Source organism: Lithobates pipiens, unplaced genomic scaffold (genome assembly GCF_037356315.1).
Source record: "Lithobates pipiens isolate NorthernLeopardFrog02 unplaced genomic scaffold, aLitPip1_a1.2 Scaffold_8, whole genome shotgun sequence".
NCBI classification, from domain to species: domain Eukaryota; kingdom Metazoa; phylum Chordata; class Amphibia; order Anura; family Ranidae; genus Lithobates; species Lithobates pipiens.
In genome coordinates, this window is record NW_027507903.1 from 145,773,538 (window position 1) to 145,787,454 (window position 13,917).

The 13,917-nt window shown below is 40.1% G+C and overlaps 1 protein-coding gene across 1 annotated transcript in view; it reads left to right on the top strand.

Annotated features, from left to right (window-relative positions):
- EXOC4 (exocyst complex component 4) overlaps window positions 1-13,917 on the top strand; it is a 716,245-nt gene that overhangs the window by 471,203 nt on the left and 231,125 nt on the right. Inside the window, exon 12 of the mRNA XM_077471880.1 lies at window positions 5,594-5,730. Within this exon, the coding sequence (XP_077328006.1) occupies window positions 5,594-5,730 (137 nt within the window). The remainder of the gene's footprint in view (window positions 1-5,593; window positions 5,731-13,917) is intronic.

Sequence of the window (13,917 nt, forward strand, 5' to 3'; positions counted from 1 at the left end):
ATATATAGGTTTTTTTTTTTTTTTATCTAAATCATACATACAAGTAAACTGATTGGAGGTTTGTTTTGTTTAATAAATGTTTAAATGTAAGAAATTTTCTGTATCCCTTATGAAGGCTGCTTTCACACTGGAGCGGGCAGGCGTTGATGGTAAAACGCTGCAAGTTTTAGCGGCTCTTTACCATCATTTTAGCGGTGCTATTTGGCTGCTAGTGGGGCACATAAAACCCAGCTAGCGGCCGAGGAAGAGGTTAAATGCGCCTGTGAAGCACCGCTGCCAAATCGCATTGCATGCACTTCGGCAGTGGTGCCCATTCATATCAATGGGCAGGAGTGGTGGAGGAGCGGTATACACCACTCCAAACGTGCTGCTTGCAGGACTTTTTTTTTAAGATCCTGCCAGCGCATCGTCTCCATGTGAAAGCACTCAGGCACTTTTTGCAGGCACTTTACACGTGCTATTTTTAGCCCAAAAGCGCCTGAAAAATGCCCCAGTGGGAAAGGTGTGTTCGATTTTATGAGATGAAGGGGGATAAAAAAAATAATAAAAAAATCGGCCTAACATATCGGCCCCAAAAAAATTGGCATCATATATCGGCCATCGGCCGCCATGATTTCTAAATATCGGCATCGGCCAGAGAAAAACCCATATCGGTCGACCTCTAATACATAACATTTTCTTTGATAGCCAAAAAGTTCAATTTTAGTGTCATCAGACCAGAGCACCTTCCTCCATACATTTTGGGAGTCTCTCATGTGCCTTTTCGCAAACTCAAAACATGCCATTTTGTTTTGTTTTTTGATGAAAGTAATGGCTTTCTTCTGGCCACTCTGCCATAAAGCCCAACTCTATGGAGCGTACAGCTTATTGTTGTCCTATGTACTCCAGTCTTTGCTGTGGAACTCTGCTGCTCATCCAGGGTTACCTTAGGTCTCTGGGCTGCCTCTCTGATTAATGCCCTCCTTGGCTGTCCGTGAGTGTTTGTCCGCCTCATGCCAGGTTTGCTGTTGTGCCATGTTCTTTCCATTTGGTTATGATAGATTTGATGGTGCTCCTAGGAATCATCAAAGATTTGGATATTTTTTATAACCTAATCCTGACTTGTACTTCTCAACAACATTGTCCGTTACTTGTTTAGAGAGTTCCTTGGTCTTCATGGCAGTGTTTGGTTAGTGGTGTCTCTTGCTTGGGTGTTGCAGCCTCTGGGGCCTTTCAAAAAGATGTGTATATGTAATGATAGATCATGTGACACTTATGGTAGATTGCACACGGATGGACATCATTTCACTAATTATGTGACTTCTGAAGGTAATTGGTTGCACCAGAGCTTTTTATGGGCTTCATAACAAAGAGGGTGAATACATGCGCACATGCCAATTATCAGTTTTTTATTTCTGAAAAATAGGTTGATATATATATATATATATATATATATATATATAATATTTTTTTTTTTCTAATTTTATTTCACCAACTTAAACTATTGTGTTCTGATCCATCACATATAATTCAGATTAAATAAAACATTGAACTAAAGGCTGTAATGTAACAAATAGGTAAAAAGCCAAGGGGCGTGAATACTTTTGCAAGGCACTGTACATTTCAGAAGTTGCAGCTTGTATTACTATTACTTTTCAGCCAGGTACAAGACACATTTTTCAAATCATATTAAAAAGTTACACTGCCGCACCTATTGTTTAGATGTAACCCACATTCTGCAAAACCATAGGCATCATTTAATCATTATAGGGTCTCAGAAGACGAGTTTCAAGTAAGATGTAGCAACACTGAGACAAACATTTACTGATTTTAATGATGTTTTTTTTCTATTAAAGCCACTTTTTCAGCATTGTTTTCTGGTTTCTGTAGTAGCTAGGCTCAGCATTGCTTTTAGATATCATTTACAATGACTGCGATTGCTTTTATTTGTATTTTCACTTTTGTGTCTGGCATTCTGGGAAATCATTATGCATTGTAGGAACACTGTTTATTGTCTGTAATACAGAATATTTGCATCATTGTGCTGAGGCGATGTGGTTGTCAAAAATGGTTGTAATGATCTCATTTTGGCTTATCCATCTTTAACAGTATTATCTTGTATATTTAAAGCAGAACTCCCGGCATTTTTTTTCCCCATGCAATGGGGCTATGCTCGCACTGCATTGGTTAACTGCTTGTTTTTGTCCGAGGGTTCTTTAAGTAGAGTCCAATGTCTTTGGCCCCTGACCCCCTGTGGTCCAGTAGCCTTGTACAGTGGACTGTTCCTGACGTAATCACGCCCACTGACTGGCTCTGGACATGAAGACGTCAGGAACGGTCCACCACTGGGCATGGAGGAGTATAATTTTCCATAGGATTGGGTGAGTATAGGTCCTGTGTTCACTTCTAGACAAAACAAGCAGTATACCCATGCAGTGTTGGGCTTTAAAGCCAAACTGTTGTAAATAAGCAAATTGTACTCTTTCAGTGCTCCTGCTCGCATGCCGGTTGGGACCCCTGTGAGTCCGGTCACGGGTCCAGCGGACTCGTCTCACGCGGCCGTCTCACGGGGCGGCTGAACTAGGAGATGCCGTTGTAAACAGCATCTCCCAGTTCTTCCTAGCAACAAGTGACGCTGATCTCTGCTCCATGTGATTGTAGCAGAGATCAGTGTTCACTAAAAGAAAGCCCAGCCCCGAACAGTTAGTAACACGCCCCTAGGAACACTTAACCCCTACACTGCCACCCACTGGTTAACCCCTTCACTGCCATTTACACAGGAATCAGTGCATTTGTATAGCAGTGATTGCTGTTAAATTGAAAATGGTCCCAAAAATGTGTCAAAAATGTCCGATGTGTCCGCCATAATGTCGCAGTCACAAAAAAAATCGCTGCCATTACTAGTAAAAAAAAAAATATTATTAATAAAAATGCCATAAAACAATCCACTATTTTGTAAACGCTATAACTTTTGCGCAAACCAATCAATAATCGCTTATTGCGATTTTTTTTACCAAAAATATATAGAAGAATACGTATCGGCCTAAACTGAGGGGAAAAAAATGTTTTTATATATTTTTGGGAGATATTTATTATAACAAAAAGTAAAAAATAATGTGTTTTATTTTTCAAAATTTACGCTTTATTTTTGTTTTTAGCGCAAAAAATAAAAACCGCAGGGGTGATCAAATACCACCAAAAGAAATCTCTATTTGCGGAAAAAAAGGACGTCAATTTTGTTTGGGAGCCACGGTCCATGACCGCGCAATTGTCAGTTAAAGCAACGCAGTGCCGAATCACAAAAAGTGGTCTGGTCTTAAGCCAGCAAAATGGTCCGGGGCTAAAGTGGTTAAGCTGCATTGCATTTATTATCCACATTGGCTGATTTGCATGTTTTTTTGACTTTGGGGCATAAAACTAAAGCTGGCCATACACTAGTAGATTTTGACATGAATGTTCAAAAGAAAAATCTTGTCCTTGCATTTAATAATGCCATCAGAGACTTGATGAATGTCATGAACTTCAAAATGCTATTTGCTTTAAGGATTCAATTCCGAAATAAATAGAATCTCTTGCACAAAAACCTCATTCATTGTTAAAATTTTGTTAACCCAAATTAACTCTGCGCTAATGTTAAAACGTATTCAGATTCCCAATTTGTTTGAAAGAAAAATATAGACAGCTGCTCATATAAATATCCACACTCCAAACAAATTTATACCACACATACTATAGTACTGCAAAATTATCTGGATTAAATAAGCAGCAAAGAATACTCAAAGCATTTGTGATGACTTTAGATTTCATGCCCTGGCCTACGTGTTTTGTCACAAATGACGTCTTCAGGGGAACCAGGAAGCAACCTACTGTAGTACAACAACATCTGCCTCAAGAACTGCTTTCTTTCCCCTGAACCAGCTGCTTAATTAATCTGAATATATTTACAGTACTTTAATATGAGCAGTTAATTTTCTTTTGTGATCTATGACATATTGAATATCTTGAAGTGGCCGCGGGGAGGATCCCAGTTGTGGAAAACCCATTGATGGCTACCTATTTATCCATGGTTGTGTGACAAGTGCATTTGACCTCCATGTAACAAGAGGTCTTACTATTTGGTAAGTGATGCATGTACCTATGCTGGCGGTGAAGAAGCAACCTCCAGCTGTGATACACATGATTTTGGAGGAATTTTATATTCATGGATTGAACTCTATATATTTATGAACTTTTACTTTTGTCAGTAATTGCACTGTGAATATTTTGTAAGAGTTTTTGAATTTAGTTTTTACGATTTTCTTTATATTGGTCTCAATTTTGATATTGGTGTGGCATTATGATATAATATTTATAGTGGTTGTAAAGGCTGAAGGTTTTTTTCAATTAATGCATTCTCTGCATTAAAGTAATAGAGCCTTCTGTGCTAGAGGATCCCACCCTCAGTCCCCCATACTTGCCTGAGCCCGATCTCGATCCACCGATGTCCTTCCTCACTGGCCAGATTGATGGCATTGGGAGCCATTGATATTTATTCGAGTCGCTCCTCTCAGAACGGTTCCATTGTACAGAACGGGGGCGACTTGCGGGAGCGAGGCGAGTCGTGTCGCCTCGCCCGCTGTGTGAACCGGCCCTTACACTTTAACTATTAAAAAATCATTTGGATGTTTACAAAATAAAAAAATAAAACAATTCTAGCAAAATGTTTGTGTAGCCAGCTTAACTTATGCAATGCTGTGTCTCTGTGATATTCCGTGGATAGCAGAACACAAGTTTAGACATATCTGCAGTTCACCGGTGGCAAAATGGCAGATGTTAACATTTCCATTGAGCACATGGAGAACGTATGAAAGCCTGTGGTAACCATAAAGGAACACGAGTGTTAATGTGGTTTACACAGCTGATGACTTCACTGCCTTGCCGTACAGTATTGCATTTGTTATAAATCTGTATTGTATATGTATTCTTTTATTCCTACAGGTTGCTTAGCATCACCTTCATAGATGTGTTTACAATTCCATCAAACCGGCTTACTATTTCTAGTTTTCTGTATCGTTCACGTGCTTACAACCTACTATTATACAAAAACATCTGTCCCAGGGTCTGCTTTCTTCAGCCAAACATTTCTCACATATAAAAAAGGCCTTCTATGTACTGTATTCATGAAGGATAAAAGATGTACTGGGAAGGCTTAATGCAATTTCTTGACAGGTTAGGTGGAAATTTATTGATGTAAGTATGATGTTTGTCAGCCAGAGTGGTAGATTATTGGACAAGTGAACACATAACTCACAAGTGGAAGGAAGGATCAATTATATTGAAAGACGTTAGAATGAGATATAATAGGGTTTAAGAGAAGCTTGTGAATTCAAAGCATTGCAGTGATAGCTCTGGTAAACCTAGATCTTGTGGTACAGTATAGTACACCTAATACCTAGTATTTGAAAAAAAAAAAAAATTATCACAACATAATAACAACTAATAGAACACAGTCATATCAAAATCGGCACCATCACTGATCTATGCAAACCAAGTCCTCAGCTCTAGTACTGCTGGTTAACATTAATCCTAAACACTTTTTTGTTGACCTAACCTAGTATTTAATTTTGTCTTGCAGAGTACCGTCATTGTGGAGAAGACCATTCAAGATCTAATGAATCTTATGCGGGACTTAAGTGCTTACTCAGACCAGTTCATGAACATGGTGTGTGTGAAACTTCAGGAGTATAAGGACACCTGCATGACAGCCTTCAGGTACTTTGCTTTATATGTGGCAGCCTTTCTCCCTTCCATTGGATTACAAAATGATTGAGATGGATAAGCCGATACAAGTAGAGTACACCAACACTATCTATCATATTACCATTCTCATGCTTTGATGAATTAGTATTTTTGCTTTACGGTTATATGATATGGCCGATCTGTGTTATACATTTGTGTACAAAGATTAGAACATCCCAGATACTAGAATTTTGTCATGGGTGCTAAACCTGTGGCCCTTCAGCTGTTGCAGAACTGCAAGTCCCATGAGGTATTGCAAAGCGGACAGTTGCAAGCTTGACTTCCAAAGGCAGAGTTATGATGGGACTTATAGTTTTGCAACAGCTGGAGTGCCACAGGTTGAATACCTATTGTTTACATGATTGTGTCAAATCTGAGCCAACAACTGCCATGATTTTCAAGAGGGTTTTGTGTCTCCTGGTTTTTGCGCATTTTCTTTTTTTTTTTTTTGCACCAAAAGTCCTGCATACTGCATCTTTGGTGCACTTTCAGAAAACACACTAATAACACAGGACATAAAAGAAAGTTTATGGGTAACCTATACATAAACCGCAGGCACACCCATGCTGCCCCTGTACTGTGGTCAAACTGCAGCATGGCAATGTGAAAGCAGCCTTAGTCCTGGAAGTAGCTGCTGACCTTGGATAATGCTTGAACAAAGATGACTATGTCCGTTTGGTGAGAAGAGCAGATGAAGGTATTGCTAGGATGTACTGTGATCGCTGTGAGAAGTAATGCATATCTATAGGTGTTTCAAATGGTTTAGCATATGCACTAATAATATGAACAATTATTTGACGAGAAGTCCACTGTCAACATAAACATGCATTGATAATATTTTTATTAAGAAACTCTCTTTTACTTGCATTATATAAAGCAGGGGTTCTCAACCATTTCACGAGTCAGGGCCACTTAAGTGATTTGGTAACCACTCGCGGACCACAATAAACTATGGGATTTACCGCCCCCAAGCTGCAAATGTTAACAAGCTCTTACTGTCGTGATCCCCCTATAAGGCTGCTATCACACTGATGTACTGCGGTTTACTTGCACCACCTCTTAGCTGCGCTTTTCCGTAGATTTCTATTTTATCTTGTGAATGTGGTGCACTTTTAGAAAGCGCACCAACCTGCATGATATAATAGAAGTCTATGGTTCAGTGCAACTAAACTGTAGTAAAGCAGCAGGTGCACTGTGCTGCACTTGTGGATCAGTATAAGAGCAGCCTATTAACCTTCTTTTTTTTTTTTTTAAGTGCTATGCATATTGGAAAAGTGAACTGTATATGATATTTAATACACAGACCTTTTCCTCTTGCTGCTTCTGCTGGCATCACTCTCCAGGCTGCTAGAAAGGTCCCAGGCGATGTGCATTTGGTATCACTCTGCCTGGGACAGGAGTCGGCACTATAGAGGAAGCATTGGCCAATGCCGCTCCTGCTCCCTCTGTGGCCACATGCTTCCTCCGCTACTAGCACTGACTCCATGCACTCTTGATGATCTGGGATGATGGGTTGGCAACCCCTTAATTGAGATCTGGGTTTTTTCTTGCCCATGGGCCACATGTTAAGTACCCCTGATATAAAGCCCACCTAATTCAGCTCTTGCCCCATACTAATGATCTGGAACTGACAAGACCGACTCCCGATCATGTGACCCCTGTGAAAGGCAATCACAATCATTATGTGATTCGCCAATTCTTCCTGCCCTTCTGCATATGGAGAACCTATTAAAGCCAACGCTGTGGCTGCCTGATAGGGGGGTTCAAGTTTTAGTTCAGTTGACATTTGTTTCATAAACATTTTAAAATAGACTATCTTAAATATTGCAATGATGCATTGCTTAGCCTTATTTTCAGTTTATTTATAAACAGAAGGCAAATACATTGATTTATGCAAGTTCATTATTTTTCTTTCTCTTAAATACTCATTTAAGGTCTGTATCACATATTGACTTCAGCACAGCTAAATCTTGATATCTTAAAATGGATTTGGTGTTTACTGTATCATTGAGGCCTGCGGGTCTTAATTAGTTTCACATGCTGGATACTAGGAAAAAGCAATTACACACGCACATGGTACGGCCAATCTATATTTTGTAGTTTGTGTTCTGGATGAACAGCAGTGTAGCTAAAATGTTAACTCAGGCGAGTCCTGCCTCTTGTAGCCTCTGGTTCTCAAAGGGCTCTGAGTGAAATTAAAAGTTAGTGGTGTTAGTGCATTTTCAATTGTAAAACTAGAAAACTAATTATTGGTGATATCTTTGATGATTGGATTAACTAAGTATGTGGCAAGCTGCGGCGCTAATAGAATATGGAGAACGCAAACTTCACTCTGCCTGACATGATAATCAGTCCTCACCCGATTATCTCCTTATGTGGAAAATGTGCTCTCTACAAATCACAGCATTTGTTGTACATGGCTCTTGTTATATGTTTAAAATAAACACCAGAAATATTTTTTCACAGTGAATTAAATGCTATGTTTCATTTTATACTAGCCTAAATAAAATGTAATTGGTTAATTCCTTTAAATGGCGCCAACTATTATTTTCATTTTTTTTTTTTTTTTACCGTTATCTTGATTTTTCATGTATTTATTTTGATTGCCTTTTTATGACTGGATGTCATTGGCTGATGCCCATGATTTTCAGCAATCACTCTGCACTTCTATGATTGAGCATATTTGATGATACACATCAGAGTTTCTGTGGCTACAGAATGCATGCTATGTTTGTATTGTGGAACGTACAGACTGGTAGTATAACCTTTTTTCAAAAGTGTATTGAGCTTGTCATGCTTTTTATTAGCCAGCATAATTCCATTTGTTCCATTATAACGTATGCGATGTAGGGTTTTTTTTTTTTGCCATGCCATCAATTAGAGTTTAGTCATAAAAACACTTTCCATTCCTGTTTAAGCTAACTGTCTTGACAATATGCCAAGCAAATGGACACATATTGTATTTTTTATGTAAACAAAAAACAAACAAAAAAAGCCTGTCAAATAATTGGCAGAAGTTATAAAATAATTAACGCTAACAATTAACATATTTAGCCAAGCTATGCTATATTCTACAAGCATTTTTTTTTAAAATGAGTGCCCTGTTTTATTATATTGCATTCTTGTTATTAAAATGCAATGTTATATTTTTCATTATTTTGTGGGCATGCCTTTATGTAGCTTATCATTTTTTTTTTATAGATTACCAAAATATGTAACTGGTATTGTTTTTTTACTAATTGGGCTATTCTGTAAAGCTCACACCACTAACACTGTTAGCTATAGCTAGCTAGCTAGCTAAGGCTAGTAAATGCAAATGTCCACTGCACTTTTGCCTAGGCTATCTCCTAAAATTCCTACACTTTAAAATGTTATTTTTGTTCACTTTACTTTGTAGCACTGACCCCCGAAGGAGCTGCTGGTTTTATTGGGCTTACCGTTACCTTCTTGACCTCGTCTCCATCTAGGGTTTCCCGTGGTAATTGGCCCAAAGAAATATAGAAACTGGATCTTCTTTTGGGTTATTTATTTGAAATATAAACAGAGTCTCTCAGTTTAGGGTAGAGGGTTAGGAGGAAGTTCAGGTACTTTGGACTGCAAAAATGGAAAGTCTCTTAGTGAAGAAATCCAGAGAATAACTGTTTCAGAGCTTAGTTTACACAACCCCCCAGATAGACCTCCTCTCACTAGCCCTAGCAGGCGGCAAGGTGTTAAGTAAAGCAAAGTCTCTGCCACAGACTTGGTTGTAACTGAGGGACATAGACAAATTTAAAGAGCTATCATACGGTACCAGTATCTCTCAGCCAGTCCAGCGATACCGTTTGAGTGTAGATCCATAACATGTCCATCAACTGAGCCTTGCGCATGGCCTTCTCCTGAAGAGTCCTCCCCTGGATGCTTCTCGAGTTGCTGAGCCTCTCCTTAGATGAGAAGGCACTGGACCACCTTTGAATCCCTAGGCCCAGATATCCATTCAGGCCTGTCCCGGCAGTTGCTTCGCCTCGAGCTATCCACCCCCGAGACTTGGAAATGCATGGATCGGCACCCCAGGCCAGGAGAGCCATGGGGGCTGGTCAGGAGGGCCAGAACCAGACAGACAGAAAAACCTTCTGGCCCGGAACCCCGTAGCATGTGATTTCAGTACCTTAAGTACCCCCTCCCAGAATACACAGCAGGAGAACACTCCCACTGGACTGGTTCCGAGAAAACACTGCACTCAATACACCCGGCTAGACTGCGTTCTCACATTTGCCGGCGGTGACTGCGACACCTGGGGCCAAGGAGAACCCAGAGCAACCCAGCTAGACTGGTACTGAAATCATAATTAAGTAAAATTAGCCCTAAAACCCAACTGTGGTTTCAGGAGAATTAACGTTCAAAAACATATAGTGCACGCTCGTCAGGAGCCAGCGCTATAACATTATTTCCATTTTGAAGCAATGGATCATTTATTGCAAAGACTAGAGCTTTCAATGCATATATATGGCCCATCTTTTACCCAGTTACCAGTAATCGTTACCCAGATTTGAGATTAACTAAAGGCGTTCTAGATGCACAAACACTTTTATGGACCAAACCAAATTTACAAATTTTCTACCAAATCCCACAGGATGCTGGTCAATAAGCTTAGAGCCAATTCCCCTTAATCATTCACAGACTTGCTATTTCGTTTGATGGTGCTCACACTTAATGTCCTCAAACTATGGCTAAGACCTTTGGGGAATTCTACCATAAACCGTATACCTACCAAAAGCCTAGTACAAACTAGTGGTTTATATTTTTGTTCAACCCAGCAGGGCTGAATGAAAAAAAAAAAAAAACTGGCATCCCAAGAGGAACCACTATACTAACTATCCAACAATGATCTCCCCTGCTATTCTATTATGTACTGACATGGGGAGACCCCCTCCCCCGCCCCCAGCCAGGACACTCCGATCAGAGCACCAGCCAGGGGAGTGTCCCTCTTTCCCAATATATGTGCTCCTATATCTCAGTCATTCTAAAACCTGGAAAGAACTTGTTATCCCCAGCTAATTACAGACCAATTGTCTCACTTAACTCTGAAAATATTGCCACAGTAGAATCATCAATAGAACTCATTGAGGTACTCAGTCGAACCTAATCACCTGCCTTGAAACTAAGCTTAAAGTGTTACTAAACCTACAATAGTAAAATCAGTCTGTATATGCATCATAGCATGCTTGTTATACCCACTGTGGAATTTAAGGGGTTAATCCTCTGCATTGTGTAAAAAGGCTTTTTTATCCTGATCCGCCGCAGACCCCCCTGCCCCCCCTCCCCCCCGCACTGTGTATCTAGGGAAGGCCAGCTAACTCAGAGTAGCCGACCTGCATATACTCAGTTGTGTCTTTTTCTGCTGGAGAGAACAGTTAATTGTTCTCAGAGATAGCCAGGTCACATGATATTGACATCACCCATGTAGGCATGTATATACAGGCAGCAGTGGAAAACTCCTTCCTGAACTTTCAGCACTGGAGAAACTGTGCAGTTTATCATGTAACCATTGTATACAGGGGGTCCAAAAAGGTATAAAGTGGCAGTATTTTTATCAGAAGATTTATAATCTGTGGGCACTGTGGGGGGGCGAGTGAACTATTTTCATATTATGAGATTTAGTAACACTTTAACTCTTTCATGTCTAAGCCTATTTCATATTTTAGCTTGAAAATTGCTTAGAACCCCCAAACATTAGATATATATTTTTTTTTACCAGAGACCCTAGAGAATAAAATGCTGATCATTGCAATATTTTATGTCACATGGTATTTGCGCAGTTGTCTTTCAAACTTTTTTTGGGGGACTAAAGAGACTTTCATGAATTAAAAAAAAAAAATAAAAAAAAAAAAAAAAACTAAACAGTAAAGTTAGCCCAATTTGTATAATTTTAAGTTAGCCCAATTTATATATTTTGTATAATGTCAAAGATGATGTTACACTGAGTAAATAGATATCTAACGTGTCATGCTTTGAGAATGTGCACACTTGTGGAATGGCGATAAACTACAGTACCTAAAATATTCATATGTGACACTTTTAAAAAAAAAAATGGTTACCAGGTTAGAGTTACAGAGGAGATCTTTTGCTAGAATTATTGCACTCGCTCTAACGATTACAGCAATACCTCACATGTGTGATTTGAACACCGTTTACATATGCAGGTGTGACTTACCCATGCAGTATATTTGCTGCATGGGGGCGCTTTAAACATTTTTATTTTATTTATTTTTTCTTATTTGTTTTATTTTTTTACATTGTCACTTTAATAAAATTGATCAGAATTCTTTTTTATGTAAACATCCCTAGTAATAGGTGGTGATAGGTGCTGTTTTTGGAGGAATCAGGGGTCTAAAAGACCCCCAATCCCTCCTTTGCACTTCAAAGTATTCAGATCGCCAAAAACTGTGATTCTGAATACTGTCATATTTTTTTTTTTTTTAATATGCGCCATTGGCAGCCAAGTAAATTGGAAGTGACGTTGTTTCCCATAGGAGACTGGAACAAAGCCATTTCTGGTTTTGTTCCAGTCTCTGCCTAGCAGGTGGATGCACCAGATTGTGGGTCGGGAGGCCCGGGAAGAGCGGAGGACGCCCCCTCCTGCTCCTTTAGGAAAACACTCGAGTGGCTTTTAGCCGCATCGGTTGTTTATCTCTAAAGAGCAGACCACCCTCTCTGAAAAAACACACTGGGGTGATGCCTGCAACTGCAGGATTCATCCTGGTATAACCCCTTCAAGCCTAGGTTGCATATGTGCCTATGGTCGGCACTAAGGGGTTAAGCAAAGAGCATTTAACAGATTAGGCTGACAATACGTGTTTCTTAAGCCTAGTACACACTGCTAGTCTTTTTCAATCAACCCAGCGGGCTGGAAAAAAAAAAAAGAAAAATAACAGCTCAGGTCGGAGCCACTGTACTAACAATCCAATGTTAGTATGGTGATCTTCCCTGCTGTTCTGATAGAGGGATGCCCACCCCTGCCAAAAAACACCCATTGGCTGAAAGCCCTAGCCCATAGGCGGTCGGCAGACCTTTTCAGGTCATGCCCCTTCGACAGAAGCTTCTGTTGGACCGGCTGCAGTACACACAGGCCGAATGTCAACCGGTTTCTATTGAACCAGCCAATGCAAGGGGCTTTACTCTGGCACGGTATGGTTTAGGTGCACCGGGCTTGATGAAATACTACTTAGCTACTCACTTGCGGCCTTTTATTTCATGGTCTACCCAACATCCGCCCAGTTGCTGGATCGAAATTGAGCTGTGCAATTATACCCTACACATATATGTACTATATAAAAGACTTTGACTTGCTCCTATGCTCTTCACATTGGCAATCTGGAATAAATGTGTATTGACGTATTCTCTCTCTTTACCCTGCTCTCTTGACTATTATTCTGCATAACCCAGAACTTCCTGAAAAACAAAAATACATTAAAATTTAGAAAAACAAATGAAAAAATTTTTTTTTTTAAACTTACCAGAAATGCCTGTTGCTAGGCACATCGTCCTAATCTGCCTCTTCCGCGGGGGGTCTTCGGTCTTCTCTCCTCCGTGCGGCATCTTCTGGGTAATGGGGCGCTGTGTGTTCTGGGAACTGTGTGTCCCAGAACACAGCACGCCCCATTCACAAAGCGCTGGGCGACTCGCGCATGCGCAGTAGGAAACGGGCAGTGAAGCTGCAAGGCTCCACTGCCTGTTTCCCTTAGTTAAAATGGCGGTGCCGGGACCAGAGAGCCAAGGGACGGGTCAGCCTCGGGTGCCCGACATCGCGGGCACCCTGGACAGGTAAGTCTGCTTATTAAAAGTCAGCAGCTATCGTGTTTGCAGCTGCTGACTTTTATTTTATTTTTTTTAAACTGTCTCTCCTCTTTAAGAACGTTTAAATGTATCCTGCTCATCTTTAGTATTTCTATCTTCAAATTAAACATTTCTTCATTACCAGAGCTTCCTCTCTGGAGAAGCATAAATTTGAACATATCTGTGTCCAGGGTCCGCCCCAAACAAGTTTAGTCTCTTCTATATTCAAACTTCTTCATGAGGAATCCCCCTTAGCAAAGGCTTTACATTTATATATGTGTAAATGGGCGCAGACCTTTCAGCAACCTATTTCCCACCATTAAAATGCCCTTGAACAAAAAAACACAA